The 27,685-nt window shown below is 38.1% G+C and overlaps 3 protein-coding genes across 9 annotated transcripts; 1 reads left to right on the forward strand and 2 right to left on the reverse strand.

The window, feature by feature from the left end:
- Positions 1 to 39: 39 nt before the first annotated feature.
- On the reverse strand, positions 40 to 1,959 carry LOC137939124 (uncharacterized protein At4g15970). Its single transcript, XM_068784323.1, has 4 exons — positions 1,537 to 1,959; positions 987 to 1,352; positions 377 to 852; positions 40 to 290 (listed from the first exon to the last, which is right to left on the reverse strand). Exons 1-4 carry the CDS (start codon positions 1,801 to 1,803, stop codon positions 281 to 283), a joined length of 1,119 nt encoding a protein of 372 aa, XP_068640424.1. The 5' UTR covers positions 1,804 to 1,959; the 3' UTR covers positions 40 to 280.
- Positions 1,960 to 3,884: 1,925 nt separating this feature from the next.
- On the forward strand, positions 3,885 to 20,824 carry LOC137939121 (TATA-binding protein-associated factor BTAF1-like). 7 transcript variants are annotated; one of them, XM_068784315.1, is made up of 30 exons: positions 3,885 to 3,971; positions 4,260 to 4,373; positions 5,965 to 6,204; positions 6,390 to 6,484; positions 6,627 to 6,847; positions 6,943 to 7,000; positions 7,915 to 7,996; positions 8,364 to 8,704; positions 9,010 to 9,118; positions 9,227 to 9,809; positions 10,564 to 10,696; positions 11,033 to 11,101; positions 11,311 to 11,522; positions 11,608 to 11,836; positions 11,917 to 12,090; positions 12,177 to 12,602; positions 12,932 to 13,369; positions 14,111 to 14,230; positions 14,318 to 14,806; positions 15,189 to 15,727; positions 16,200 to 16,689; positions 16,788 to 16,856; positions 17,259 to 17,363; positions 17,819 to 18,049; positions 18,132 to 18,395; positions 18,621 to 18,670; positions 19,420 to 19,529; positions 19,595 to 19,677; positions 19,812 to 20,024; positions 20,370 to 20,824. In XM_068784315.1, the coding sequence occupies exons 3-30, from the start codon at positions 6,156 to 6,158 to the stop codon at positions 20,538 to 20,540; spliced, it is 6,153 nt and encodes a 2,050-aa protein (XP_068640416.1). In that variant the 5' UTR covers positions 3,885 to 3,971; positions 4,260 to 4,373; positions 5,965 to 6,155; the 3' UTR covers positions 20,541 to 20,824. The 7 variants fall into 7 exon arrangements, with proteins under 7 accessions (XP_068640416.1, XP_068640421.1, XP_068640420.1 ...); XM_068784316.1 differs by lacking the exons at positions 3,885 to 3,971; positions 4,260 to 4,373 and adding exons at positions 4,496 to 4,820; positions 4,916 to 5,010; XM_068784320.1 differs by lacking the exon at positions 4,260 to 4,373 and having other exon boundaries at positions 3,919 to 3,971.
- Positions 20,825 to 22,154: 1,330 nt separating this feature from the next.
- On the reverse strand, positions 22,155 to 25,577 carry LOC137938631 (phytoene synthase 2, chloroplastic). The gene is made up of 6 exons (XM_068783601.1): positions 24,464 to 25,577; positions 24,290 to 24,340; positions 23,589 to 23,761; positions 22,880 to 23,115; positions 22,531 to 22,723; positions 22,155 to 22,410 (listed from the first exon to the last, which is right to left on the reverse strand). Exons 1-6 carry the CDS (start codon positions 24,936 to 24,938, stop codon positions 22,234 to 22,236), a joined length of 1,305 nt encoding a protein of 434 aa, XP_068639702.1. The 5' UTR covers positions 24,939 to 25,577; the 3' UTR covers positions 22,155 to 22,233.
- Positions 25,578 to 27,685: the final 2,108 nt, after the last annotated feature.

Below are 27,685 nucleotides of genomic sequence, written 5' to 3' on the forward strand. Positions count from 1 at the left end.
GAAAATTCATTAAAGTGATAATGTAGTCTTTTGCTTCAATTAGATTTTACAAAAATTAAAAATCATTCTACACCGAGTTGACTCACTAGTGATCAGGGTATACAACGGCTCCTCAACTTCCATACACAAAGAAATACATTTTTTTCTGAAGACAAACATGTCATGAAAAATAAATCCAATCAAATTGATGAATACAAAGAGTGAATGTGTTACCTCCAAAAACTGGTTCCAACAATGTAACTGTTTCAGCCTCAACTTTTCACCCCCAGGAAGAAAGGAATCATGGAACACTGAAAATTAGAAGAAAGTGAATTCAAACAAGTGCAATTTGTACTTCTTGAAGAACTGGTCAATTAGAAAGAATTTGAAAACTTACCTGCAATTCCGTGGAATGCTCCAAAAGGACGAGCTCTTTTGACTTGGTGGCAGAGACATAAACCGTCTCCAATCCTCAAGCATGATGCTTAGATCATGAATTTTGCTACCTAGACCAACACAGCAATTTGCATGCATGGTACATACTTTATTGAAGTCCTTGCTTGGCTCACAGAAGCCACCAAAGTAATCAGTATTCAGAAATCTCATTTGTAGTCCTATTTCACTGATAAATGGATCATATTTGATAAAATTGAGCACATCCTGGTCATGATATCCGGGATGGGTTTCTCTTGATTTGTGCCAGAACTTGTAAAAGCTGATAGTTCGATTATTAGACTTGACAAACTTAAATCCCCCATTAGGCCTGTTCTGCAAGTCGGTAGGAGTACCAAAGAAGTGATCACAGGCAATTTGGAAATCTGCATCAGAATTAAAAACCGGAAAAGGGTCTCGGAACCACATAATATCAGCATCCTGCAAGATAAACAACAGATAGAAGTATTGGGTGCACAATCAACCAAAGTGATGAGAAACAAAGTTCTCAGCTCTTGTTCATTCTTGAAATAAGCAATATAAATACCATGAAGAAAATAGGTCATATATAGTACCGTGAACACAAAATTGTATCCCAGCTCTAGGACAGAGCGTAGGAAATCAATCCTTCTCCACATCATTTTCAAGTAATCGGAGGTCATGAAACTCTTTTCCCCAGAAAAATCATCTCCTTCAGATTGAAGAGCAAAGCAATGGGTGTGTAAAGACAAGCACCTAGCATATGCCTTCTGGTCTAGTGCTACAATCACCAAATGCTCCATTAACCTTCTTGTCTTAAAGCCAATTCTGAAACTGTAGAGAAAGAGATCCATTATGGAATCTGGAGTTGCCCAAGCTTCATTCAGAGTGGTTAATATGACAGTTTTATCCTCCATAGCTGCTTCCTCCAGTATTCTCTCCAATGTCACATTCTCAGTATCCTATTCAAGTCATGAAACTTAATAAGAAAAACCAGCTACCGCCGTCAATGTGCGGCGGATGATTCAGCGAGCTGCCAGCCACATTCTCCGGGCAGCCAACACTCAACAGGCGGCGCAACAAGAAGAACGCCAAAATAAGTAAAATAATACTTAAGTTACCAAAAAAAGAAAGCTGAAAACTCACCCACACGTTGCCCTCAATCTCCGGAAGCTTCGCCAAGCTGACCGCCGTCTCGCCAATACGCACCGCGCCACCGCCGGAGTGAACCGTCAAGTACTCGACAGGATTCGCCAACTGGTACAGCACAAGGCAAGGGAAGACAATGCCAGCGAGTAAGAGCAATGTCGACAGGAGCCGGCGAATTTCTCCAGACTCTTGAACTTGTTCCGCGCTTCCGATCATCGGAAAACGGATTGATCGCCGGGAGAGGTGGCGTGGGGTTCTCTTCATGAAACGAACTGAGGCGGCTCCGGTTATAAGGCAGGGAAGCGGACGAGACTATGGGATTTTTTCGATTCGTTCTGATGTGGGTTTGAATTCCGATATCACGCATGGATTGGGGTTCTTTGTAAATGTAGTTAGTTGAAAGATCAATCCGAAACTCTACTTGAGCAAAAAACGGAAACATAAAATCTCTGTTGATTAAATCTTTTTGCTGCCCTTTTCAAGAGAGAGAAACGGGAACAGACTCACAGTCACAGACGACCGACAAACACGGAAAAGAAGTTAGTAGAAACAAAATCCATTAACCACGATTAATTGCCCATAAAACTTCGATCAAGGCCTAGCTTCCCCACGAGACTGCTGGAATCGCAGCCGTCTTCGCATTTCATTACAAAAAAAGTGGAGATTGGTTGCCGGAGGTGGAGAAGTGGCGGGTTTTAATTTCCCCATGCAAGAAACCCATGAACCTTGTCACCAACATTTCGTTTCGTGGATTTGGCTGACTCACGGCTAGACCCTCTATGGAAGACCCCTGTTCGAGTCAAAACACTAGGAACTAGACTGAGCCTATCCAAACTCAGCTCGTTAACTCAAACGAGTTGGGCTGTCTTTACTAACTCGGCCAGAATGCTCATGAGTTGACTTGATTTATATATGTTTAGAAGGTAACTCAGCCAAAACAAAATTTTTTTTAAAAAAAACTATTTTTAAAAAAATAAAGTCTATATTATGATATATAATATATTTATTTTTGGTTTAATATTTTAGTTATTTTATAGTACATAAATGTAGTGACCAAATGCTTGTTAAATCATAATAGAAGATTTGAGTTCCTTCCTATGACCCAAATCTTTTGGTCCAAAATTTGTTCCGACTCCCACATGTCATGACTTGACTCGACGCAGTCGATCCAACTCGATTATATCCTTCAATGGTTTTGATACCTAATTCTCCTGATCTTCTACTCAATCGAGTAATATAACCGTACAAAGTATAAAGAGATTTGATTAAAAAAATAGCATTAAAGAAATATATTTTTAAATAAAGTTAAAAAAAATATTTTCATTTCGAGTTGGAAAGGGATTATGTTGAAAGATTGAAACAAAGAGTCGAGTAGCTCCCTATGACTCAACTTATCGAATACTTGTGCGAATATTATTATCAGATATTAATATGCTAATATTTATTACTTTAGGGTTTATCGATAATTATTTCTACTATTTATTACTTATTATTTCTCATGATTTTTAATAATTTATATTATACAAAAACTTAAGAGCCTTATCTATCACTAATGTTTATGTAAAACATATTAATATATGAATTAATTAGATTAACTTATTTTAATTATTATTTAAAAAATATATTAGTTTTCTATTCATAATTAAAAAATAAAATAAACATAGATATAATTTCCTTTTATTATTCATTTAGCTAGGTTAATTATTTTAGTAGTTCATTATTGCTTAAATTTAATTATAATTCAACATATCAATAATCTAAAATTTAATAATTAATTAAAATAATAATAATGATGATTAATAATAGTAATAATAATCTACTGTTTATAATCCACAATTAAAGCTTAAAAGTATCATTAATATTACATATCTAATGCCATTAAATTTATTAGTTATTATAATCAATTATTATTTCTACAATTTATTGATTATTATTTCCTGTAATTAATTAATAAATATAAGAAGAATACAAATTATTGTTTCCTCTAATCAATCATCATATTACATGTTTAATGTTACAATATTTATTAGTTATTGTGATAAATTATTATTACTACAATTTATTGATTATTTTGTTGTAATTTATTAATAAAATGAAAAATAATATATATATATATATATATATATATATATATATACAGATTTTAATCTTGTTTGGCAGCATCATTCATCAGCAGATGGACCGGTCTATACCCGGGTCGGTTTAGTAATACTTCCAAGTAGAATTCAGCCCGCTTCCGTGCTGGATCGCCCTTGTGCCTCGGCTAACTTTGCCCAATTAGACAAAAGCTAATCGCTCGTTACTTATTAATATCACTAAAATTTACACCATTTCGCAGAGCTTCGATTGAACCGATCGAACGGTTCTCAGCAAAAATCACGACCGGTCGGCTTTACGGCGAACAGCACCGCCACCGCCATCGCCGTTGCCTGGTGAGCTGAAATTTTATTTATACTTACACTTATGACGTCAATTGAAACCCTAGGATTCGAACCTCTGCGGCTTGATTTATGCATCAATCGAAACTCGCTCTTCGTTATTTGAAGCGTGGTTTCTTTCTCAACGCACCGGAATTTCAGGTGCTTGAATTGTTAAAATGTACATATTATGCGAATCCGGTCGATCGGATTCTCAGTCTTGAGATTAAGCGGTTGAATCGCTTTTGGATTCGTTTGTTTTGGTTCGATCGAGTTACGAGTTTTCGATCTGTTGTTGCTCAGTGACGGTTTTGTAGCGGCGAATGTTGGACGTAGGAGGAAATCGAGGTTTCATTTTTCGCTGTCGTTTGGAGTTTGGAGCTTAAGACGGGAAGTTGAGGGCCTGAAGTGGATGAGGTAAGAGGTGTGCTCTTCTCAGTTGTCGCAGCCTGCAAGCTTGAACGGTTGCTGAATGCTAAACTATTAGCACCGAGGAGAGGAAAATCTTTACATGTACGTGTAAGCACACGTGTAGACATTTCTGGTTGAATTTTAGTACAATGGACGGCAGAGATCGTTCTATTGCAACAGGCATGCTCGTTCGTATCCGTCTGTCGAAGGCCCTTTGAGGCCTCCGCACGCTCGGTCCTCGGGTTGCAGGGACAAGGGAGTAGTCCTCCCTCTGGCTCGTCTCCCCGTCTTTATATTAACTTCGCCTCTTCACCTTTCTCTGTTTCTCCTTTTTTTTTGGTTTTCTTTCTGTAAAATTTGCCCTAGCTTGCTTTTCTTTCTCTTCTTTTATTGTTTGGGAGCAGTCATTTTTGTAGTTCCAAATCCTTATCTCTTGGTTCGGGGAAAGAACAGGTGTGATCTCTCTTTCTCGCCCTTACCCACAAGTGATGTTTTTACTCGGAAATAAATTTAATTTTTGATTTGCTTCTTTTCGTCAATGTCTGCAGTTTTAAATTTTTTATTTTATTTGGTGAAATCCATATAGCGACTGACTCCCTGTCGTCGTTGTCCTTACTGATCCTAGATTCCCGCCGCTGCGAAGGTAGGATTTCTTGATTTAGTTCCAAACTTTTGTGCATTTCTCTTATTTCATTATACTGTTGCTTGTGAATATTGATTGAATGAGATTCATTATGGGAATTGACGTAAAATTTGAATTCTGCTGTGGGACTACCTTAACATGAAATGCACTGTTGAGACTCCCAGTGCTGCTCGTCCCACCCACACCAAGTCTGAAGATTTTCTCGTCGACCAGACAAGTGAGGACATGCCATTACCTGCTATATCACAGAAACCTTCTCGAAACTTAACATCTGGAGATTTCATGAGACTGCCCGGATAATAGAAATCTGAAACGAAGCTTACATATTACTAATTTGCAGACTCCACAATGATATGGGAGCTTGTCCTTGAAACAGGACCTCAAAATATAAAGTGCATCTGTCAATATTCTACATGGACATACGTCATCTTTAGAGATAGCTGCTTCAATGAAAAAAAACTGAATTGATTTGATTTCGTTGTCATTTTTTTTCTTTGTAGGTTAAAATTAGGAATTTAGGGCTGAATGAAGGAGTCTGTTTGAGATTTTTTTTCTGGGTTATGTTGCCAGACTTAGTTGCAGTGACACTAATAGGATTGAAATAGATTTCTATGAAGAGGGCTGTTTCTATTGATATTTAAGTTACAAGTTTAATAGATCTATTGGATGGTTTCATATGTCCAATGTGGATGATCTGCTGAAGAGTAGTGGATTTCGAGATTTTCCCTTTTTGGAAGTTGTTAATGCCAATTTCGTTTGTTGGTGCATGGATCTATTTTCATGAGACAGTTTTGCATGTAATTTAAAGAAGTTGGAGACCAAGAGTATTTTGTTCGTGTCAATAGTGTTAATCTGGGCATTGTCTTTTTTCACAAGTCAGCTGATTTAATTTGCCATTTCCGTGCATCAGCTGATTTAATTTGGGGCACTAATCCATGATGCTATGTGGCTCAGGATCCTAATTTGGTATGATGCAATTCTCGGAGCATCAGTGAGCTTACTGGAGAAGTAATTCTGAGGAGCAATATCATTTAGTGACAAGTGATTTATCTATTGATAGTCTAACAGATATAAGATAAGTAGACACAACATTGCATGATTTGGCTACTGGTTCGGATGTGCGAGTTATCACCTCTAGAGGTGTTATGGCTCAACAATCCTCACGTCTTCAGCGGTTGCTCACCTTACTGGATAGTATCCTTCTGTAAACTATTTTAGTTCATCCCAAATACTCTTTAATCTCGCAAATCCTGCCTTTATCTTTAATAAATTATAGATGATGAGATACTTAACACTATATTTCACTTATTTATTTTTTGAAGAAATTTTACATATTTATTTAAATTCTCTGCTTGAGTCTTCCTTTGACCAATCCTAAGCTGGCTCAACCCAAACCACAAGGTTTGCTGCTGCCCGACAGATTGGAGAAATTGCTAAATCACATCCCCAGGACTTAATTTCTTTATTGAAAAAGGTATAAGATGTGCTTACCATGATAGTGCAAACCTTGATTTAGCATCCATCATATACTTCTAGATCAATTTTTTTCTGGGGCCTGTTTCCTTTGTTTCTTCTATTAGTTACTCGTAAACGCAAGTTTCTTTTTTCTTCTTCAGGTTGCTCAATATCTTCGTAGTAAGAATTGGGATACAAGGGTAGCAGCTGCTCATGCTGTGGGTTCCATTGCCGACAATGTTAAGCACACTTCTCTTAAAGAATTGTGTGCATGTGTTGAAGCTGAGATGTTGGAGTTAGGAGTTTCAAATGTTGCTAAAGATATTATGATGGGATGGACAAATGTCCATCCAACAACTGCAACGGCTCTCTCTTTCAGAAGGTTTGCTTGTCTCTTTTACATTCTTTTTTTGTCTATGTTTTCAGTATTATCTAGGTTTTCGACTTTACAAATTAACTTGTTTGATATCGTTGCAGCTTTGATATTGGTAAGGTGTTGGAATTTGGCTCGCCATTACTGGCTTCTGCGGGGCAGGTAAGGGCTTTGCTATTTCATGATTCTTATGCCCCTTTATTACCCTCCTGGCAAAGCTCAAAACAGATCAAAGGTAGAAATCCACCTTGCTGGAAGAGGGCTAGAAGTGTCATTAAGTTTATCCAAGTGTAATCAGTTAAAAGCAGCTTGTGGTGCCAACATTCTGGAATTTCTGATGTCTAGATATGATTTTGTTTTGGAAAACTGGTCCATGAAACCTCTTTTTACTAATTAGCACTATTAAAAAGCTATCAGGATACCCTTCAGCTCGTAAAAAGGTGGATTCCTCCTTTCCAACTTTGCTTGGAAGACTGTATTGGGCTCTAAGATCTTACTTGTTAATCTTTCCTATGATTTGTATGTACCTTTTGGTCTTCTTGGAAAGGTAGGTTCTTGTCTTGCTGGGATGTAATTCTATTTCTGTTGGATGTTTTGTTTAGTAATTACATGGAAATCGGTTTGTCATCTCCTAGTTGCCACTATGGTAATTAGTTATTTGTTTCTGAGTGATGCTACTACTGTACGTTCAGGAATCAGAATAAGAAATGTCAGGGTTATTCGGAGAAATATATATTCACTATTTTATGAAATAAGGAAAGCTTGTTAGGTAAAATAAGTATAGATAGATGAAGCTTGAAGTCTTAGACATGTCCTGTAGCGGTAATTTCCATTTCATTTCAGATAGACCGAAATCTTGATGACTCTCTTTGCTGTTCATATGCTTAATTTTCCACATGTAAGTAGGTTGATTTAATTAACCGATTAGCTTCAGCTATTTGTTTTGTTTAAAAAGTGAGGGAGTGGCTGGTAAGACTTCAGTTACTGTTTCAGTTAATGACTTCATATGTGTCATGTGCTTCACTTCATATAAGTTACTGGTATCAAATAAAGTGCTTTGTGTTGTTTTATTCCAGGAGTATGATATAGCAAATGATAGTAACAAGAACTCTGCTGAAAGAATAGCCCGCCAGAAACAGAATCTTCGGCGTCGTCTAGGTGAGTCCACCTTGCTTGTTGTTAATGCTGATTTTCGAAGCAATATGATTTTAATTATTTAGTGGTTGGTCAGTTCCTCTTAAACAGATGCTTTTGTATGTTTCAGCTAAGTTCATTTATTACATTACCAACCAGTAGTCTCTTGGAACATGTATTTAGCCTAAGCTTCATACTTGACTATATACATAAAATTGTCTAGCACTCTTGCTAGCACTCTTGCCATATGTTTTAAATCCCTTTTGCATATTAAATGCTGTTTGTTGGTACTGTTACTGCCACTTTCATGTTATGTTTGTTGGAGCTTTTTAAATTTTTTTGAAATGGTGGATCCATTTGTTTTACTTTCACAATTATGCTTGTTATTCAGGTTTGGATGTTTGTGAGCAGTTCATGGATGTCTCAGAAGTGATCAGGGATGAGGATCTTCTAGTGCACAAAGTTCAGCCCTATGGAAATGGGACAAGCCATGGTTATTATGCATCTCATTCTGGACAGCATATCCAACATTTTGTTTCAAAAATGGCCCCAAACATTTACACTAAAAGATTGAGTGCTAGGGAATTGAATCTTTTAAAGCGGAAAGCTAAAGTAAATGCAAAAGATCACCCAAAAGCATGGCCTGAGGAAGATGATATTGAGACATCGCATTCTCAGAATCCAGTGACACCAAAAGGCGTGTCTTTGGATGCTCAAACTTTAACTGACAAGGTAGTGGGTTTAGTATTCTACCCTGTAAAGAACTACTGGAATTCAATAATTATAAGGAAAAGCTATTTATTTATAATAGGCTCATTTTGCAACGGTCTGTGGTTGAGATATGCTCAAGTGACTGGAAAGTGCTAAGGCAATGGGTTTAATGTTGTACTCTGTAAAGGACTGTTTCCTCTTCAATAATTTGGAAGGAAAAGCAGTTCTTGCCAATAAAAGATGTGGTTGAGAAATGTGCTGATAGTGTATGTTGTTTTTATCATTGATAGCATATTTACATATTTACCTCTATTACTTATCTGCAGGCACTTACAGAGGCTGTGGTTGATGAAGATAGCTTGGAGCAAGTTGGTGATGGGAAATGGCCATTTTGCCATTTTGTTGAGCAGCTTATCCATGATATGTTTGATCCCAGTAAGCATCTTGTATGTTTTGACTCATGTTATGCCTTTCTCTTGTAAGCTGGTTCTATTTTAATTCTAATCTGATTGGTTTTGTTGTTATTTTGGTTGTCTGTTACAGTTTGGGAGGTACGCCATGGTAGTATCATGGCTTTGAGAGAAATTTTAACTTATCAAGCTGCTTCTGCCGGAGTTTTTATGCCTGACTTGAGCTTTGACAGTTCATTTTTGTCTGAAGTTGAGGATAAGTCTAATACGACTAAGAGACAGAGGGAAATTGACTTAAATGTTCATGTTAGTGGAAGAGAGTTTGAGCCACAACTAAAGAGACAAAAGTCAGAAGATGAATCGGGATCCTTGTGCTCAGTAGCTTCTGCAGACCACCACGAGTTTGAAGGTGGTCAATGGACAATGTCTACTGGGATGGTTAATGGTGGGCTTCCCTTGGGACCTGTTAAGTCAGAGTGTGATCAATCTCTGGATGGATCTCGATTTCAGTGTAAAGAAGAAGTTCATTGCATTGCAGAACAGAAAGTCCTAGGTGAAAATTGGGTTTCTGATACAATGATGGACATGTCAATGAATCTGCCAGAAAGTTGCAAACTGATGAAGTTGATCAAACTTGGAAGGCATTCATGGATTAAAAATTGGGAATTTCTTCAAGATTGCGCCATTCGTTTTCTCTGTGTTCTTTCATTAGATCGGTATGTTGGTGGTTTATTCTCTCTCTCTCTCTCTCTCTCTCTCTCTCTTAATCTGTTAGAGTGTTTGTTTTCCATTTTGAGTTTTGGTATATATTCTCCTCTCTATCTATCTTTTAATTGACATTTATTACCCCGAGCTTCTTGGAATTTGAATGCACTTGTGACTACCTAAAGACTCTCTCTCACCAAGTCACTTCGTGCAAGTTCTTCCTGGCTCAAGTTTTTAGAAGGATGCTATTTGTGAAGTTGGGTCCAGGCCTATCCCAAAATAACTAGCCACCTTAGGAAACCTTTTCTGCCAACTAATAAACTCAAGATCTTTGATCTCACAAATCCATGTAGGACTATTTCTTAACACTCTCCCTCACGTGTAGGCCCTTTGGGCTCTTACATGTGGATAATTTGGGTGGAGGCCCACATACGAGTACCTGCTTTGATACCATGTGAAGTTGGGTCTAAGGCATATTCCAAAATGATTAGCCACCTTAGGAAACCTCTTCTGCCAACTAATAAACTCAAAATCTTTGATCTCACTAATCCATGTGGGATTATTTCTTAACACTATTTATACCAGAGGGGTTTTTGTGTTTCATCATTTGGTTAATTATGTTTTAATTGTTAATGTTTTTCAATACTGCATTTTTGTTATTATTATTGTTTTTATTGCCTTCAAAAAAATTATTAGTCTTGATTATTTATCTCAATTTTTTAAAATATTTCCCTAACATAAGTTATTGTTTATATGTGGGTGCAGTTTTGGAGATTACGTTTCAGATCAGGTTGTTGCCCCAGTAAGAGAAACATGTGCACAAGCCCTGTGTGCTGTGCTGAAGTTCATGCATCCGCCATTAGTACATGAAACATTAGCAATTTTGCTACAGATGCAGGTAATGACTGAGACACCTGTGTTTGGAGTTGAATTCTAGGATTTATCAACTATAGTTCTTTTACTGGAATATATTTTTCCAGAATAAAGTGTCACAGTTAGTATGTTATCTGGAAATGCTGTTCATGGAGAGGGAGATGTCACTTTCAAAGCTTAAGTAATTGTGAAGCCAAGTAATATTGCTTAATGTTGGAAGTGCAGTTGTAAACGTGAATTCTAAGATTCCAATTCCAAACACAACCCGATGATTGCTAGTCTCTGTAGATGCTAATCACTTATGAACCAAATGTGGTGAAAACATTTCAATATCTGATGATGTTTCTTGCTGTTATTTCAGCATAGACAAGAATGGGAGATTCGTCATGGAAGCCTTTTGGGGATAAAGTATATGGTAGCTGTTCGTAAGGTATAATGTTTTTACTGCATCATTCAAATTTATTACTAGTTCTATGAGTTGTTGTTTGAAAGTTTTCTTGGTTTCATGCTGTTTGAATTTTATTTCCTTGTGAATGCAAAATGAAATGGGAGGCATTTCTACCAAGAAAAAGATGCAGTAGATGAACTCTGGAGCTTTTTTCTATCATTCGCAACTGACAACCAATTTTTGTCTTTAAGGAAATGCTTTTAGAATTGCTTCCTAGTGTACTTCCTGCATGCAAAACTGGGCTTGAAGATCCTGATGATGATGTTAGAGCTGTAGCTGCTGAAGCCCTATTACCTGCAGCCTCAGCTATAGTTTCTCTTAAAGGCCAAAAACTGCATTCCATTATTATGCTACTTTGGGATATTTTGCTTGACCTGGATGATCTTAGCCCTTCCACTAGCAGGTAATTTTCCATATACGCTTGCTGTATATGCATTTGCCAAATACATGTCCCAGACATTTTGTTTGGATTAACTGTTTTTGTGCAGTGTGATGAATTTGTTGGCAGAGATATATTCTCAACCACAGATGGTTCCCAAGGTGGTAGACTTTGGAAAGCAGGCGTTGGATCTTAATGAAGTAGTCCTGACTGATGACAATGATGATGGGACCAACTTTACTGAGAATCCATATGTGTTGGCAACTCTGGCGCCAAGGCTGTGGCCATTTATGCGACACAGCATAACATCAGTTCGTCATGCTGCTATACGCACTCTGGTACATTCCTCTTCCTCAATCATTGACTTATTAACTTAGGTACCTTAATTCCACTGTGAAAATCAATTTTCTTAAAACAGGAAAGACTGCTTGAAGCTGGGTGTGGAAAGAGCTTGTCAGAACAAGTAGCTGATGGTTTCTGGCCTGCTTCTATTTTGGGTGATACCCTTAGAATTGTTTTCCAGAACTTGCTTCTAGAATCAAATGAGGAGATTTTACAGTGTTCCGAGAGGGTGTGGAGATTTTTGCTACAGGTTTTATATCTGGTCTTCATAAGGAATTTATTTTTATAATCATAGTCATTCTTTTCTTAATGATTTCTGATATTTTCATTTGTCAGTGTCCGGAGAGTGATCTGGAAGCTGCCACGAGATTGTACATGTCATCATGGATAGAGCTAGCTACAACTCCTTATGGCTCTTCTTTTGATGCAACAAAGATGTTCTGGCCAGTGGCACTCCCTAGGAAAAGCCACTTTCGAGCTGCTGCTAAGATGAGAGCTGTCAAGCTAGAGAGCCAGGCTAACAGGAGTTATGGTCTTGACCCTGTAAAAGAAAGTCATTTTCAGGATAAAAATGGAGAAGTTTCTACCAACTTTACTAAGATCATAGTTGGGGCAGATAGTGAGAAATCGGTAACATACACGCGAGTAGCTACAGCAAAAGCACTGGGAATTTTGGCAGCAAAGCTGGCTGAGACTTCCTTACAATTTGTAATTAATCCATTGTGGAATGACCTTACTTCACTGTCTGGAGTCCAGCGGCAGGTAACTGTATGAATTTTTAGGAGCTTTTTGATGGATGAGTTAGTAGTATTAAGACATATTTTGTGTAACTGAATGCACCCGATTTAACCATGTTTGGTGGCAAGATAAAAATGAAATATTGCTTTCTCACCCAAAGTCGACATGCATGTTTGTATAAACTGAGACGTTACACATCCTTCCACTGCTTTTTGCACATTTAGAATGGACACACCATCACAAGGTTATTCTTTACCTGTTAACAATGATAAAGTGTTTGAATATATTTATCCAATGTCAATACCTTTTTGTAAGCATGTACTCAAAAGTTTAGTTGTGCAACTACTTTTTAGGTTGCCTCCATGGTCCTTGTTGCATGGTTCAAAGAGCTTAAAAACAGAGATCCCACTGGGCTGCCTGCAACTTTCCTTGGGCTTGTCAGTCAGATAAGAACTTGGTTGGTAGACTTGTTAGCATGTACAGATCCAGCACTGCCTACAAAGGATTCGGTTCTTCCATATTCTGAACTTTCTAGAACTTACTCCAAGATGAGGAATGAGGCCTCTTCATTGTTTCGTATTGTGGAGTCAAGTGGCATGTTCACAGGTCTGTTGTCAGCCGTTAAATTTGATCCAGATGCTGTTCGTGTTGATGATGCAATTAGTTTTGCATCAAAACTTTCACTGTTGGATGATCATTCTAAAGAAGCATCAGAAAAGCACATTCTTGATGATATAGAATCTTCAAAGCAGAGATTGTTGTCTACATCTGGCTATTTAAAATGCGTCCAGGTATGTGCTTCCATGATATTACTCTAGGGAATGAATGTTTGTTATTATTTCATCAGTGTGTTTTAGCACAACTTTGCTCCATATGTCTTCAGCCATTCTCTTTTATGACTTCTGTTCAGGAGAGAGCCACACCAAGGTTCTAGGGTGACCATGTCTTGCACTGGTGAGCATCTTAAAGAGGGACTTATCTCCAATAGCTCATTGTGCAAGATTTTCGGCCCCATTACCTTGTTTGCTTGTATTTTGCTTTGTGTTTTTTAATAAATTTCGTCATCATGCAACAAGTTAAAAAAACAACATCAAGGGTAGAGGAGCCAGACTTTTGAGAGTTAAAGAAACATTGAAACAACACAATGAGCCTCAGAATGCAATACTATTATTAGTTTCTATTATTGTACCCAACTCGAGATAGAATTTAGTTGATCATTTGGATAAAACGTGAAATGAGAGGAAATGGAAGAATGTGTTATACAATAGATTACCTAAAAATTGCAGATTGTCGAACTAGATGACAGAGGAAGGTTAAAGAAGAGTGCAAAGGCAGTTTTTTTTTTTTTTTTTTTTAATGAGGAACAAGAGGAAGTTGACTGTGTTGTTTGCGTCTAATGTCAAATGTGTCATTTACTAAATAATTTTTTTATCTAAGTTATTAAAACAGAGTATAATTACGTGAAAAGGTTCTTCTTCCACTGTTCTTGTATTGATGTTTCTAGTCTCCAACTTTGTTAAAATCATTGGCAGGGTAATTTGCATGTCAGTGTGACTTCCTTAGTGGCTGCTGCTGTTGTGTGGACTTCAGAGCTTCCTACCCGATTAAATCCTGTCATTTTACCTTTGATGGCTGCAATAAAAAGAGAGCAGGTACATTTTGTACAACATGCTACACATTCACTAATTCATCTTCTATCTAATCCTAATGGTTGTAACTGGTTCTCTTTTGATTGAAAGGAGGAAATACTACAAGAAGAGGCAGCAGAAGCACTTGCTGAGCTGATATCTTATTGTGTTGGACGGAGGCCTAGTCCAAATGATAAATTAGTTAAGAATATTTGCAGTTTGACTTGCATGGATCCTTGTGAAACCCCACAGGTTGCCCTTTTGAATTCTGTAAATAGTATTGAAGAGCATGACATGTTGTCCTTTGGAAGAGCAGGGTCCAGTAGTAATCAGAGAACAAAGGTTCAAGTGTTGGGTGCTGGTGATGACAGGTCAAGAATAGAAGGGTTTATAAGCAGAAGAGGATCAGAACTTGCTTTGAAGCATTTGGGCAAGAAGCTTGGGCCTACATTGTTTGATAAACTTCCTAAGTTGTGGGATTGCCTTACTGAGGTTCTCAAGCCTGGAGTTTCCGATGGGATACCAGCTGTTGATGAACAGGAAATGTCTTCAATGGTTGATGATGCTAAGGACCTACAAACTTTGATAAATAACATCCAGGTTTTTCAGTGGCCTTTGATTTTTTTCTTTCATTGTCGTGCTCCTGGAGAGTCATGTCATTGCCCTGTAAAGATTATCATGTGATTTGCCTAAAAAAGAAAATGATTTGTCTGCTTTTGCCCACAAATGTTGTCTATATTGGTTATAAACAGCCAAATTTGATGAATTAGATAACATTGCTCTTCTCTTACTACAAAAGTGGGAATTATTTTCGTCCTTTCATAGGGAATAGGGAATAAATTAGCAATGGATGTACCATTGTAGAATTATAACTGTGTCCATCTAATTTCTTACATGTCCATTTTTATCTGATTTTCACTATGTAAACTTGCTATTTCTATTTATTTTGCAGCTCTAAGTGTTAAATTTTCCTGACATACAGGTTGTTCGCTCCATTGCACCTCTGGTTGATGAGATGCTAAGGCCTAAGTTGCTTTCACTTCTACCATGCTTATTTTGCTGTGTGCAGCATAAACATATAGCTGTGAGGTTGGCTGCATCAAGATGTATTGCCTCAATGGCCAAGTCCATGACAGCGAGTGTGATGGGACCGGTAATAGAGAAGGTCATCCCAATGTTGAGTAACTCGAAATCCGTTCATGCTAGACAAGGGGCTGGCATGCTCATTAGCTTGCTTGTACAAGGGCTAGGAGTTGAACTAGTCCCATATGCCACTTTGCTAGTTGTTCCTCTTCTTGGGTGCATGAGTGATAGTGATCATGCCGTCAGGCAGAGCGTGACGCATAGTTTTGCTGCCTTGGTGCCTCTGCTGCCATTAGCACGGGGTGTACCTCCACCGATGGGTCTCAGTGAAAGTTTATTGAAGAATGCTGAAAATGCTTGTTTTCTTGAACAGCTTCTTGACAATTCTCATATTGATGATTACAAGCTTTCAACTGAGTTGAAAGTTACACTGAGGAGGTATTTGAGAAGAAACTCTATTTGCAGTTCTTGTTTTATCTTCTTTAGTCAACTTGATGGTTGCTAATGTAGAAGACAAATTCTCTAGTATTTGTCATATCTCTTCTCTTAGTTCTTTCTGTTTATCCTTTTGATTGGGTTGGGTTGTTATCTTAAAAAACAATGCAAGAGTGGTGAATTGTTCCCTTTTTAGTTTTGATTTTTTTGTTTTTCTTACAAGACTTTTGTGTAAAAGAAAAATGACTTTAATAATACCTCCCTCGTCACTGACCAGAAAATGATGGAGTAATTATTGACTCAAATGGTACTGGTATGAAAAAGGGGTAATACTTTTTTTTTTAACATCTCTCTCTATTTCAAAAAAAAAAGCATGGATCATGCTTACAAAATGGTTATTGTCTAAAATATATAGCTTGTTCAGATTTTAGCCGTTGGTCTCAGGTGCTTAGTATTTTTGTTTTGGTGCTTACAGGTATCAACAAGAGGGTATTAACTGGCTATCTTTCTTGAGGCGGTTCAAACTCCATGGAATTTTATGTGATGATATGGGACTCGGTAAAACTCTGCAGGCATCAGCAATTGTTGCTTCTGATGTTGCAGAGAGGCGAGCTTCTAATGGTGGCAAGGATCATCTGTCACTTATTATTTGTCCATCCACACTGGTAGCTCACTGGGCATATGAAATAGAGAAATACATTGATGCATCTTTGTTGATTCCTCTCCAGTACATGGGCTCTGCTCAAGAACGAGCTTTGATGCGTGACCAATTTGAAAAGTACAATGTCATAATAACATCATATGATGTAATCAGAAAGGATATTGACTACCTTGGGCAGCTGAGTTGGAATTATTGCATTTTAGATGAGGGACATATCATTAAAAACTCTAAATCTAAAATCACAAGCGCTGTGAAAGAATTGAAAGCTGAACATCGTCTTATTCTCAGTGGAACCCCAATACAGGTAGGTCATGATGAGTGCTGTCTTTATGTTTTTTGTTTTTAAGTTTTATTTTTGGTAGTTCTGCACTTTGTGAATTACATCTTGTATGGTTGTTGCAGAATAATGTTTTGGAGCTGTGGTCCCTTTTTGACTTTCTAATGCCAGGGTTTCTTGGCACAGAGAAACAGGTACTTTGTTAGTTTTATTTTTATTTTTTATGTGCAGTTTATTTATTTATTTATTTGTAATGGGGTCTTTGATGCAGTTCATCACACTTTTTGGTTTTAACTTGCTTAAAATGAAATTGAGGTTAATGTCCTTGAGATTCTAAAACATAACTCAGTAGTGATTTTACTTCCCTGGTATTAGTAGCTCAGTTTTTCTGAGAGATGTAAAATTGTATGAGATATTTTTATTATCTTGTCTAAAGTGTTAATGAGATTATGTTTGTGTGATTCAAATAAAAGTTTGAGAAAGATTTTATTTCCTCTTAAAACTATCTCAGTTTTTTATTGATAGAAGCTAGATAGTATGAGATTATCGTGGATTATGTCAGTATGATTGCTAACAACATGATTGAAAATCTACAGTTTCAAGCCACCTATGGCAAACCACTACTGGCAGCCAGGGATCCAAAATGTTCTGCCAAGGATGCTGAAGCAGGTGCCCTTGCTATGGAAGCATTGCATAAGCAGGTTTTATTTTCTCCAAGAAATTACCTCCAATTCTATTAGCTTTTGTGGATAATGTGGATATAGTGACATCTTTGCTTTATCCTAACTAAGTAAGATTCAGCTACAAGGATCTTCCTTTCATTTAGGTGTATCCTTGCTGAGCTAGTACTTGGTTACTGTTCTTTAAGTCTTTTCCTTGTTACAGTCTTCTTTTATTTCTTTTCTGTCTCCCAACCAAAATTACAAAGATCTTCTCAACAATGATGTGATTTGCTTTATTTAAGAACAGTATGGTTTTCACTTACAGAATAATTTAGTTTATCTTACGACTAAACAAAAACCAGTGCTCTAATATGGAAATCAGTCACTTTGAAGTTGAAGTTACTTTCCACTCTGTGGTTGATTCGTGACCCTGGTGGACTTAAGAATACCAGTGTGCAAGGCCTTTTTAATTTAAGATTTTTCTTACTGAACAGGTGATGCCATTTCTCCTTCGTCGAACAAAAGATGAGGTCCTTTCTGATCTTCCTGAGAAAATCATTCAGGACAGATACTGTGATCTCAGTCTTGTTCAGTTAAAACTTTATGAACAGTTCTCTGGATCAGATGCGAAAAAAGAAATCTCAAATTTAGTCGAAGTCACCGAGACAGAAAATGCAGCAGAAGCAACTAAGCCGTCACCAAAAGCATCTTCCCACGTTTTCCAGGTATCCAGGCTATTGACTTAATGTGCTCCTAATGAATTACTGATTTTGTTGAGTTGTCTTAATGGTACTACTTGAATTGCAGGCACTTCAATACTTGTTGAAGCTTTGCAGTCATCCTTTACTTGTCCTGGGTGAAAAGCCTCCAGATTCAGTCGTTAGTGTTTTATCTGAGCTAATTCCTGCAAGTGCAAACATTCTTTCAGATCTTCATGAGTTACAACACTCTCCAAAATTAGTTGCTTTGCAAGAGATATTAGAGGAATGTGGGATAGGTTTGGATGCATCGATTTCTGAGGTTGTGGGTGGGGTTGGGCAGCACCGGGCTTTGATCTTTGCACAGCACAAGGTATGACCTTAACTTTGTAAAGGCTTTGGTTTCGATGGTTGTTACTAGTCTGAGATTGGATAGACCTGTTTATTTATGGTGGTCCTATATGGCACAAAGTTTTTGTTGAAAGACATTTGGATAGACTTCCTTTGCTTTGTTGATTCTTTTTTTCATTTTTTTTGGCTCACAAAGAGTTTCTTGTTTCTGTTGGTTCACAATCTCCTCTTTGTTGATCTGGTGCAGTCTTTCCTCGACATAATTGAAAAGGATCTGTTTCAAACTCACATGAAAAGGTGTGCCTCAGTTATCTGCTTTATCTCGTTTTCATAACCAATATTACTTGTTTATCATCACTGCACTTGATAATCCATCACAATATCTAACTCTTTGAGTTACAAAGAGCTTATACAACTAAAGGCTGTATCTCTTAAAATTCCTTATGGAAGCTCTTATGAGAAAAGCAATGTCTGGCTATGTTATAGTGAACAAGGATATTGAAGGGAATGAGTTGGATGACTTGGACACAGCAAATTAAAAATGAACCCTTCATGCGGTAGCAAGTAGCCTTTGAAGGAATTAAAAATATCATTGAAGAGGGTATATGTCCATTCTCAAAAAAATATTCATTGGCACCACTGATTAGGTATTGCGTATTTTATATCGGAAGCATTGAAGGATGAGGGAAGCTTTAATGGGAATAGATGAGCTTGTGGGGGACTTGATCCCAAATAGTTGGAACAATTTTTTTTAACTTGTGTTAGTACGGACATTCCAGTTTTGTCATGTTGAATGGAGACAAGACCCTCTGCAAAATTGGTCTGACTAGTCTTTGTCTAGGAAACTGGCCATCAATGTCTCCTTTGTTATTATTTTTTGGCTTTTGAAGCCTTGTTATTTGTCCACTTCTGGGGAGCTAGAGTATCTTCTACCTCTTTTGACAAAATTATCCATATTAAGAGAAAATATTTTTAGATCCTAATTACCAATGGTTCATACTGCTTTTGTGTCTCTCCTAATACAAGGAATTTCTGTTTTTAAACAGTGTCACGTACTTGCGGCTGGATGGGTCGGTTGAACCAGAGAGACGATTTGATATTGTCAAAGCTTTCAACTCGGACCCAACAATTGATGTCCTTCTCCTTACTACACATGGTAGGTCTTCTTAGTGTAATTGACAATGTCTTTCTCAAATGTCTGACTCCTGTACAAATTTCCAGTTGGTGGGTTAGGTTTGAATCTGACATCAGCAGACACTCTTGTTTTCATGGAGCATGATTGGAACCCTATGAGAGATCACCAGGTAATGGTGGTTTAGTTAGATTCTTCATGTTTTAATCTTATTTCCAAGAACAAAATTTTGGAAAAATTGTATCTTGAGAACCATTTTTAAGTTTGCTTCAATTATTTCATGCTGCCTAATTGCATTGCATGCAGGCCATGGATAGAGCCCACAGGTTGGGCCAACGTAAAACTGTGAATGTCCATCGCCTCATTATGCGGGGTACCTTGGAAGAAAAGGTGATGAGTCTCCAAAAGTTCAAAGTTTCTGTTGCCAGTGCTGTTATAAATTCAGAGAATGCCAGTATGAAAACGATGAATACAGATCAGCTGCTCGATTTGTTCACCTCTGCTCAGTCTGGCTCAAAGGTAATAGCCACCGTCTTTGTGCTTCTTAACCTATTGACACAATATTATTGTTTGCTTTCTCAGGTGTCTGCAAGTTGTACTGTAAGAGGAAGTAGAGTCTACTGTGTTTCTTTTTGTTTGTTGTTTGAAAATAGTAAAGATGGGTTGAAATATAATGAACGAAAAAAAGAAGCGTTCCAGTAGGTTTCAGAGGACTGTAGTTAGAATAGACTTACATTTGCACTAGTATTGATGTCACACAAAAAAGAGCTGTGGAATTACTATGATCCACGACAGGTGTTTTCAACTAGCACTTACTGTGCCTCTTTTGTTGCAAAATAAAATAACCCTTCTGAGAACATGCAGGGTCCCATCCGTACTACGAGTTCAAATGCCACCCTTAATGAAGTTCCCAAATCGATGGGCGGAGGCAAAGGGTTGAAGACCATCCTCAATGGATTGGAGGAGCTGTGGGATCAATCACAGTATACGGAGGAGTACAATCTCAGCCAGTTCTTAGCAAAGCTTAATGTCTGAGACCCGAATGGGATATAGCCACCATCAGTGTACAAAGTGTAAATTGGGAGAGGAGTTCGTCGGCTCAAGATTTTGACAGTCAGCTCTAATTCTTTTTATCTTGACGTTTTTATTTGTATTAATGAGAAGCCGGGCTATTGAGAGGGGCGTGTTGACGGTCTTATTTACTTGTAAGGAATGATTTGGTGCAAAGCCCGTCAGTTGACAAAGAGGTATACGGCAACTGTTGTAAATGGTTCATTTTGTATATACCACACTGCTTCTCATAATCAAAAAGTTGCTCTTTCAACCATCTTTTTGTGGGGTGTTTTTTTTGCATAATCTGTTTATGAAGGACGACAAGCTTCTACAACTCCTGACGGATAACAAGATGGACGAACAAAAATGTGAACGGGTTTAGGCACGCCGCGTACACATCTCATCTGATACATCCTGGATTACGGTTGTTGATACTTGCTTTGGTTGATACGATTGATATGTACCTGATTTTAACGGTTCTGTTGGAGTTCAGGGGTATTATTGTCTTTCTATATGTTTATAGGTAGGGGTGGCATCCAGCTAACTTGGCTTCATCTGAATACTTTGTAAAAGCATACTAATGTATAATAACTAGCGTAATAAACCTAAAAAAAAGAGCAAACACTTCCATCAATAGTGTTTATTCTATTAACAAACGACATTAAATGTTGAAGGACCTAAAAGGGTAGAATGATCGATCGTCTTTGAGCTTTGAAGTAAATAAGAACAAAAATCAACCAATTAAAGGGGGAATTGATAAGAGTAATTAGAGTAAAGAGTATCTAATGAGTTAGCTCACGAGCTAAGAAGCCGAACTTGAAAAATCTCAACCTTGGCTTGTTATACTTAACAAATCTTATTTCAAGTTTAAGTTTGAGCCGAGCACAAGCAAAAAATAAATTGAGCCGAGTTTCTTTTTAGTTGAGCTTGAACAGTTTACGAACAAGTTTAGCTTGGTGCCACCCCTATATACATGGCCCTTCCCTCCTTAATTCATTTATGTGTTATTTTAATTAATTTATTTATGTAAAATAATGTTAGAGGATCAACTTGGTCAATTCATATAATTTTCACTTAAAACAGTTCCGTGCCTGTGTGTTTTTCCTCCGTTTAGTCCGCCATTTGTGAGGATTTGGGATACCTCCGTGCTCTTGGTGGCTAAAGGGAGGGTCTTGAGTGGCAAGCTACCTTCGCAATTTCAACTGAAATGTCTTTACATCATGTAAGGGTGGAAAAGTCGACTCTTTGATACATCTGGGAACTGAAGTCTTTTCGAAGACAAAATATTCTTCTCGGAGATCAGTAGAGCGTCTGAGTAACAGTTCTTCTCCCCCCTCCTATCTCATTTTGTTTGGTTTCGAAACTTAAACAGCGCTAGAGGACCTTGGGTGAATAACTCTTTATGTTGTATCAGTTATTGGAAGATCTTGTCCGTGTCAAGTTGCCTTCTCAGCCCTAAACGAATAAAATTCATTTTTCAACATTAAAAAAGATTTGATGGTATACATGAACAGCTCAATTGTTGCAGGAGTACTTCCTCTCTCCTGTTTACTGATTTACAGCAGATTTTTTTTCAAATTTCTGAATACTGATATATAACATACGAGCCCTTCTTTTTTCTCTTCTTTCGACTGTATATTTTATATCAATTCAAATAAAAATATAGAGTTCTATGTCATGCTTTCACAAGGTTAGGTGTTCTTGTTGAGCTCATGAGAGATTTTGTATAAGCCATGGGCAATGCCATAATTTTCTTTGTTTTGCTAACATATGCTCTCTTGGTGAAGTTGTTGTAGTCATTGGCTTCAATCTCGTCCAGTATCTGCCTGTACAAAAGCAAGGAGGCCCATACCTGCAAAAAATGGTGCAAATCGAATCAGTGTCAGCCATTTAAGGGTATTATTACCCGATTGAGAAGGAGATTTTAGCAACTCGGTAGCTACTTTGGCACCCAGATGGATAGTTTTCTCACCGGCCATCGACTCGCTGGGTTGAGCTCTGTTACTCCTTCCTCTGCTTCTTTGAAAAACATTCTTGCCCTTTTGATTTGGTTTTTCATGAAACTCCGCCACTTATCTGTTACCCTTCCTGCAAATATATCTTCCTCGCAAAGCCCTGCTTGAGATAGCTCATCCTGTGGAAGATAGATCCTTCCTCTTCGTGCACTGAATAATGATTAACAAACATAAGATGATGGAGAAGAACCCATGTTTTTTACTTGAAGCTGAATTTGGAACCAAAAAAAAAAAAAAACAGACAGTAATTTGAAGTCTTTTCTGGATTGTCCGGGGACCTGTTATTATCGAGTTTCAATACTTAACTCTTCTCCAACATCTCTCAGTATGTTTGTCAACTGGTTAGCAAGTCCTAATGCTAAAGCAGCATTATAGACACTTTCTGTAGATGCTTGAGAATTAGGATCAATGCCCATGATTGGAACACTCATTAATCCGACAGTTCCAGCCACGTAGTAACAATAAAGATAGAGCTCATCAAAATTCTTATATCTTGACTTGACGAGGTCCATTCTCATTCCTTCTATCATGTCTTTGAAGGGCTGAAAGACAGAGTTCAGTTAAATCAGAAACTATTTGGTAAGGCAAATGGAGCAAGAGCTAGCAAGCAGAATTGAAAGGACAATCTTCAACAGGATGCAAGTAAACTACAGGTCTGGTAGCTACTATGCGCATTGGGTAGTTGATTAATCCACAATTACAGTGTTAATTCTAGTAGTTGGAATTTATGGTAGTTGTAGTTACTCAAAGCACCAAATAAAGAGACAGCCAAATGAATCATCAAGCCAAGGGCTCAATCCACACTCGTTTCCACTATTTACAGAGCATATAAAGTTGATCTGTCTTCTATAAACTGATGAAATTGTGAGGATGGCCACCTCTTTTTGAGTATAAAAGAATGCTGACATCGATGCTTTAACAATGCAAAGGTCCATAAAAGCCAAAATAACAATTACTGAATATATAAGGTACAAATTACAGAAAGAAAAATATTCCTGGTATAGGACAAAAATACCTGTATATCAACAGGGAACTTTGAGACTGTATCTGACAGAGCAGCATCAAACATATCATATGGACGACCTCCAAAGAGGTCTTCCAACCTTTTCTCCCACCTGTCTAGAGCTGTTGGTGTAATATGAGAAGCATTGGGCCCATCCACAAGCTCATCTGTCCTCCTGCACCACACTGCACATTTGCAGACGTTAAACCATTTTAAAACCAGTCAAGAGAATCAAAAGAATAAATTAATGCACATCCTGGTGATTTGACAAGATGGAGAGGACCCATCTGTTGCTTAAACACAGAATTGTAGATGAAAATGGAAATTCTTAGCAGCTCTGGCCAATGCTTTGGTTACTTAGACCTTCTACTTCGGTGTTTCATCTTTTAAGAAGGTAAGTATGTCATCTTTTGAAGTATTAGTTACTTGATAATGTTAGTGGATTCTGTATCTGATTGAATTTTTTTGTACCAGCTGACTTAAACTGCTTAAAAGGAAGATCAAGCACTTGAAGAAGTAAGAACTCAGGATTCCCAGTATCTTGGAAAACATTAGAAGATGAATGGATGATTACTCTCCAATTACTGATTTAGAGCAACAATCCATATTTTCAATGTTAAAAGGCAGTCAGATTTGCAAAGCATAAAGAGGAAGCCATCACCAAAGGAGAGGGATTGTGTAATGGAAATGAAATATAGGCACATCACACATACCATATATTGCCCAAATAGCTCTCCTTCTTTCTGGGGTCATAAGCATGGTTCCTACAGAGGAGAAAGAAACAAGAATTTAAGAATTTGATAGGGTCTGCATCACTTGGCACGACTTGCATTTTACCAATCGAATTCTATAATTCAAATGAAAGCAGCTCGAAAACTTCGACATACCCATGTAAAATGTCTTGGCATACTCTGCACAGATGTCTGCACAGCGATCATAAGCTTCATTTAACAAATTAAGGGTCCCTGGAACAATAATCTCCGGTTTCACATCAAGCTCATCGATAGACCTCAGCTGCTTTTTAACCAAAGCTGCTTGTTTGATCACCACATCATAAACCTTTTGCTCAGATGACAAGGCGATTTCACCAGCTGGAGTTGCAACTAAGCTCGAAAAGATGGGAAAACTTCCAGTGTTTTCTGGGCCAAACCCCGTGCAAGCATACTTGAGATCAGCATTTACAGAGCAAGAACTCCATCTGGACCTCCTGCCCTTCACTCTCTCATCATATCTAGTACACGGTGTTTTAATCAGAGACCCTGTATTGTCTACAATTCGAACTCCTTCACGAATCGAATCTGAAAACCCGAGAGCACCTGAAAGTTCCAAAGGTGAAGCCGCCCATAATATAGTGGAAGACATATCGAATCTCTTCTTTTCCCTTTCTTCCTTCCCTTTTGGGAAAGTCGATTCTTCTCGTATCCTCTTCACAAAAACAGGATAGGAGAAAGCAGCTCTAGTCAGAAGCAAAAACCTAAGGAAAAGGTCTAACGAAGAAGCTCGATATCTTTGTGGACTCACAGTAAACAGAAAGAGAAAATGGAAGGAGGAGCTGGAACCAACCCAGTAAATTTCTTCTTCCGTCTGTCGCAAAGATTTCTCTTGCGAAACCTTACCTCCAAAATTTCCTCAATGTTCAAACAAAGACATCTCACCCACTACATATATCAAAGAAAAGCCCGCCTTCCTGAGAGGGAAAAGCTATCACAGATGACAACAAGATTTTTACTGGAACAAACTTCACATGGCATCAATTTATCCGCCGCGATTCAGAGATTGCTATCAGCATCCGAGCAAATGCAAAGAATATAAACCAATTCGTCTCCTCTCTCTCCGCTCTACGCCACCCCCACCATTACTATACCGGACAAAAGTCAAGAATCCCCTATGATCCCGTCACCATCTTCCACACAAGCAAAGAAGGATTCTACCCAGTTCTCCATTCCTCCAAAACTCATCCTCCAACCCAATTTCCGTCCACTTATCCAATGATCAGCGGCTCTTCTTAATCCCAAAAAATTCGGTGAAATACCACGTGGACAATGCGAGCCAATGTGGAAAGCCGAAGATAACATTATCACTTGGTGGAAACTCCTATGGACCTCAAGAGTTGACACCTGTCATCGTCCACACAGCTCTCTACTGGCGATTGGAGGGAGGCTTCTCGGTGGGAAATCGGGCACCCAGAAAGCTTTCTGCTCTTGTCGTCACTTGGGGAAAAAGGTTCAGATTTCAGAGGTTTCCCGTCCACATCTCCGACAGATGGCCGGCCCTCACCCACGTCTCCTTCCACTTTTCTCACCACATAGTCATTCAGACTCTCGAACCGTCTTCTTCGAATTCTCTTTCTTAATTACGTATTTACTAGTTTCTCCCAATCACAATCTCCGACTTACGTATCCCATTAATGGTGTTTCTTTTTGGATAATGAATTCACGATTATTTAAGCCCTGAAAGGTTGCATTGCCATGTTTGGGTTTCTTCATTGGATCATTCTTTCTGACTCTCACAGTGTTGAAAAGGGATAATTGTTTAATGATAATCTGCTGTGTTACTTTATGTGGGAAGTGATCCGAGCAGTGACGAGTGGGAGCATTTGCCACGTTTAGTAGTGGATTAAGATAATTTTCCATTCTTTAAGCAATGTTAAACGTCTTTATCTCAGAGAATCTAAGCAGTTCTACTTTGGATAGTTATACAAATCAGAAAATACAGACAGTTCACTTAATGATCTGACCGGTATCCGTATTATGCACTTCCCTCTAGACAATTTGGTCGGCTCCAGTTTTGAACGTGGCACTAGCAGCAAGAGACGGTTAACTTCAACTTCCGCAGAAGAGGTCGAGAATCGTTCTGGCAATGTCTCGAACTCTAGCAAACCTCCGTTGAAGCTTATTTAGAGCTCTTGGGAACTAGCGATAGTGTCAATGAAACAAACCATTACACGCCCACCCAGGCTCTCAAATGCCTTAGGCGATGCAGACGATGTTTGCACGTGAGATTCGTCACAAAGACTGTTGTTTTCTGCAACGATGCTTAATCTTTGTCGATATGTGATTCTGGAAGCTGCCGAACTTGCGGAATATGCGAATTGGCCAAAGGGGGAAGTCAAATAGCATTTTTCTTCGAATAGAAAGAATAATCTTTACTCCGGTATCACCGGAAGGCGTCTGGCGGAGATCTTGATTGGCTTTGATGGAAAAAGAAGTTAAAAATGTTAATTTTCTAAAAAAATAAAATTTGAGTACAATCAAAACCCGTCTCTCTCAAAAAAATGGGCCGTTGTGAGCCCATTTTGAAGTTACTCCACATGGGTGCACTGTGTGGCTCCTCTTTAGGGTAGAGGCATCCTACGACCAGCATCAATCTCTGTCCCTCTCGAGAAGATCTTGAATTGGAGAGAGAAGAAAGAGAGGAATCATAGTAGAAGAAAGTGCAGTCTCGAAAAGGTCAGAAGTCAATCAGGATTTGACTCCATGGGAGCAGCATTCGACAGTGATAAGCCTTCCTCGCTTCGATTACAAAGCACCTTCTTCTTTGTTGGAGAACTCTCATTCCGCCTTCTCAAGTACCTGCACTATTCGTAAGATCCTGTTTTTTCTTCAGCTTCTGAATTTGGAAAGAATTAGCATTTTCCTTTTTTTTAAAAATGTAAAAAACTAATAGTCCAGACCGAGCATCGATTGCTGAAAACTCTGCCTTAACTCTGGTTTGCCAATTGTAATTCTTTTGACGAAATAGGAGTAATGTGAAAAGCAAAAGGATTCGCAACTGTTGAAAAAGGGTTTGATGTAAACTAACACGGATGTAGCAGACTATGCCTCTCGAGAGACAATTATTTCCAGTTGAATTTGACTCCGTACACTTGGTCCTTGTTTCTTTGGTTGACAGTAATGAAAACGAAGAGGGCATTGCTGCTCGTTTTTAAAAGCTCGGCCCTGTATGTGTTTTTTATTGTGCGAGTTTGAGCTTTGCTGACTATCTCATTAACCTCTGATGGGTCTGAAAAAACTGGAATCATCTGATGTGAATGTTACAGCTAAAAGAAGAGAAATATGTTTGGAGAAGATAGAAGGGAAGATACCAACTTTTCAGAAGAGAACAACTCA

The sequence above is a fragment of the Aristolochia californica genome, unplaced genomic scaffold (assembly GCF_029961685.1).
Source record: "Aristolochia californica isolate CCGP_79_NKW_82.1479 unplaced genomic scaffold, dmAriCali1.0.hap1 SCAF_8, whole genome shotgun sequence".
NCBI lineage: Eukaryota > Viridiplantae > Streptophyta > Magnoliopsida > Piperales > Aristolochiaceae > Aristolochia > Aristolochia californica.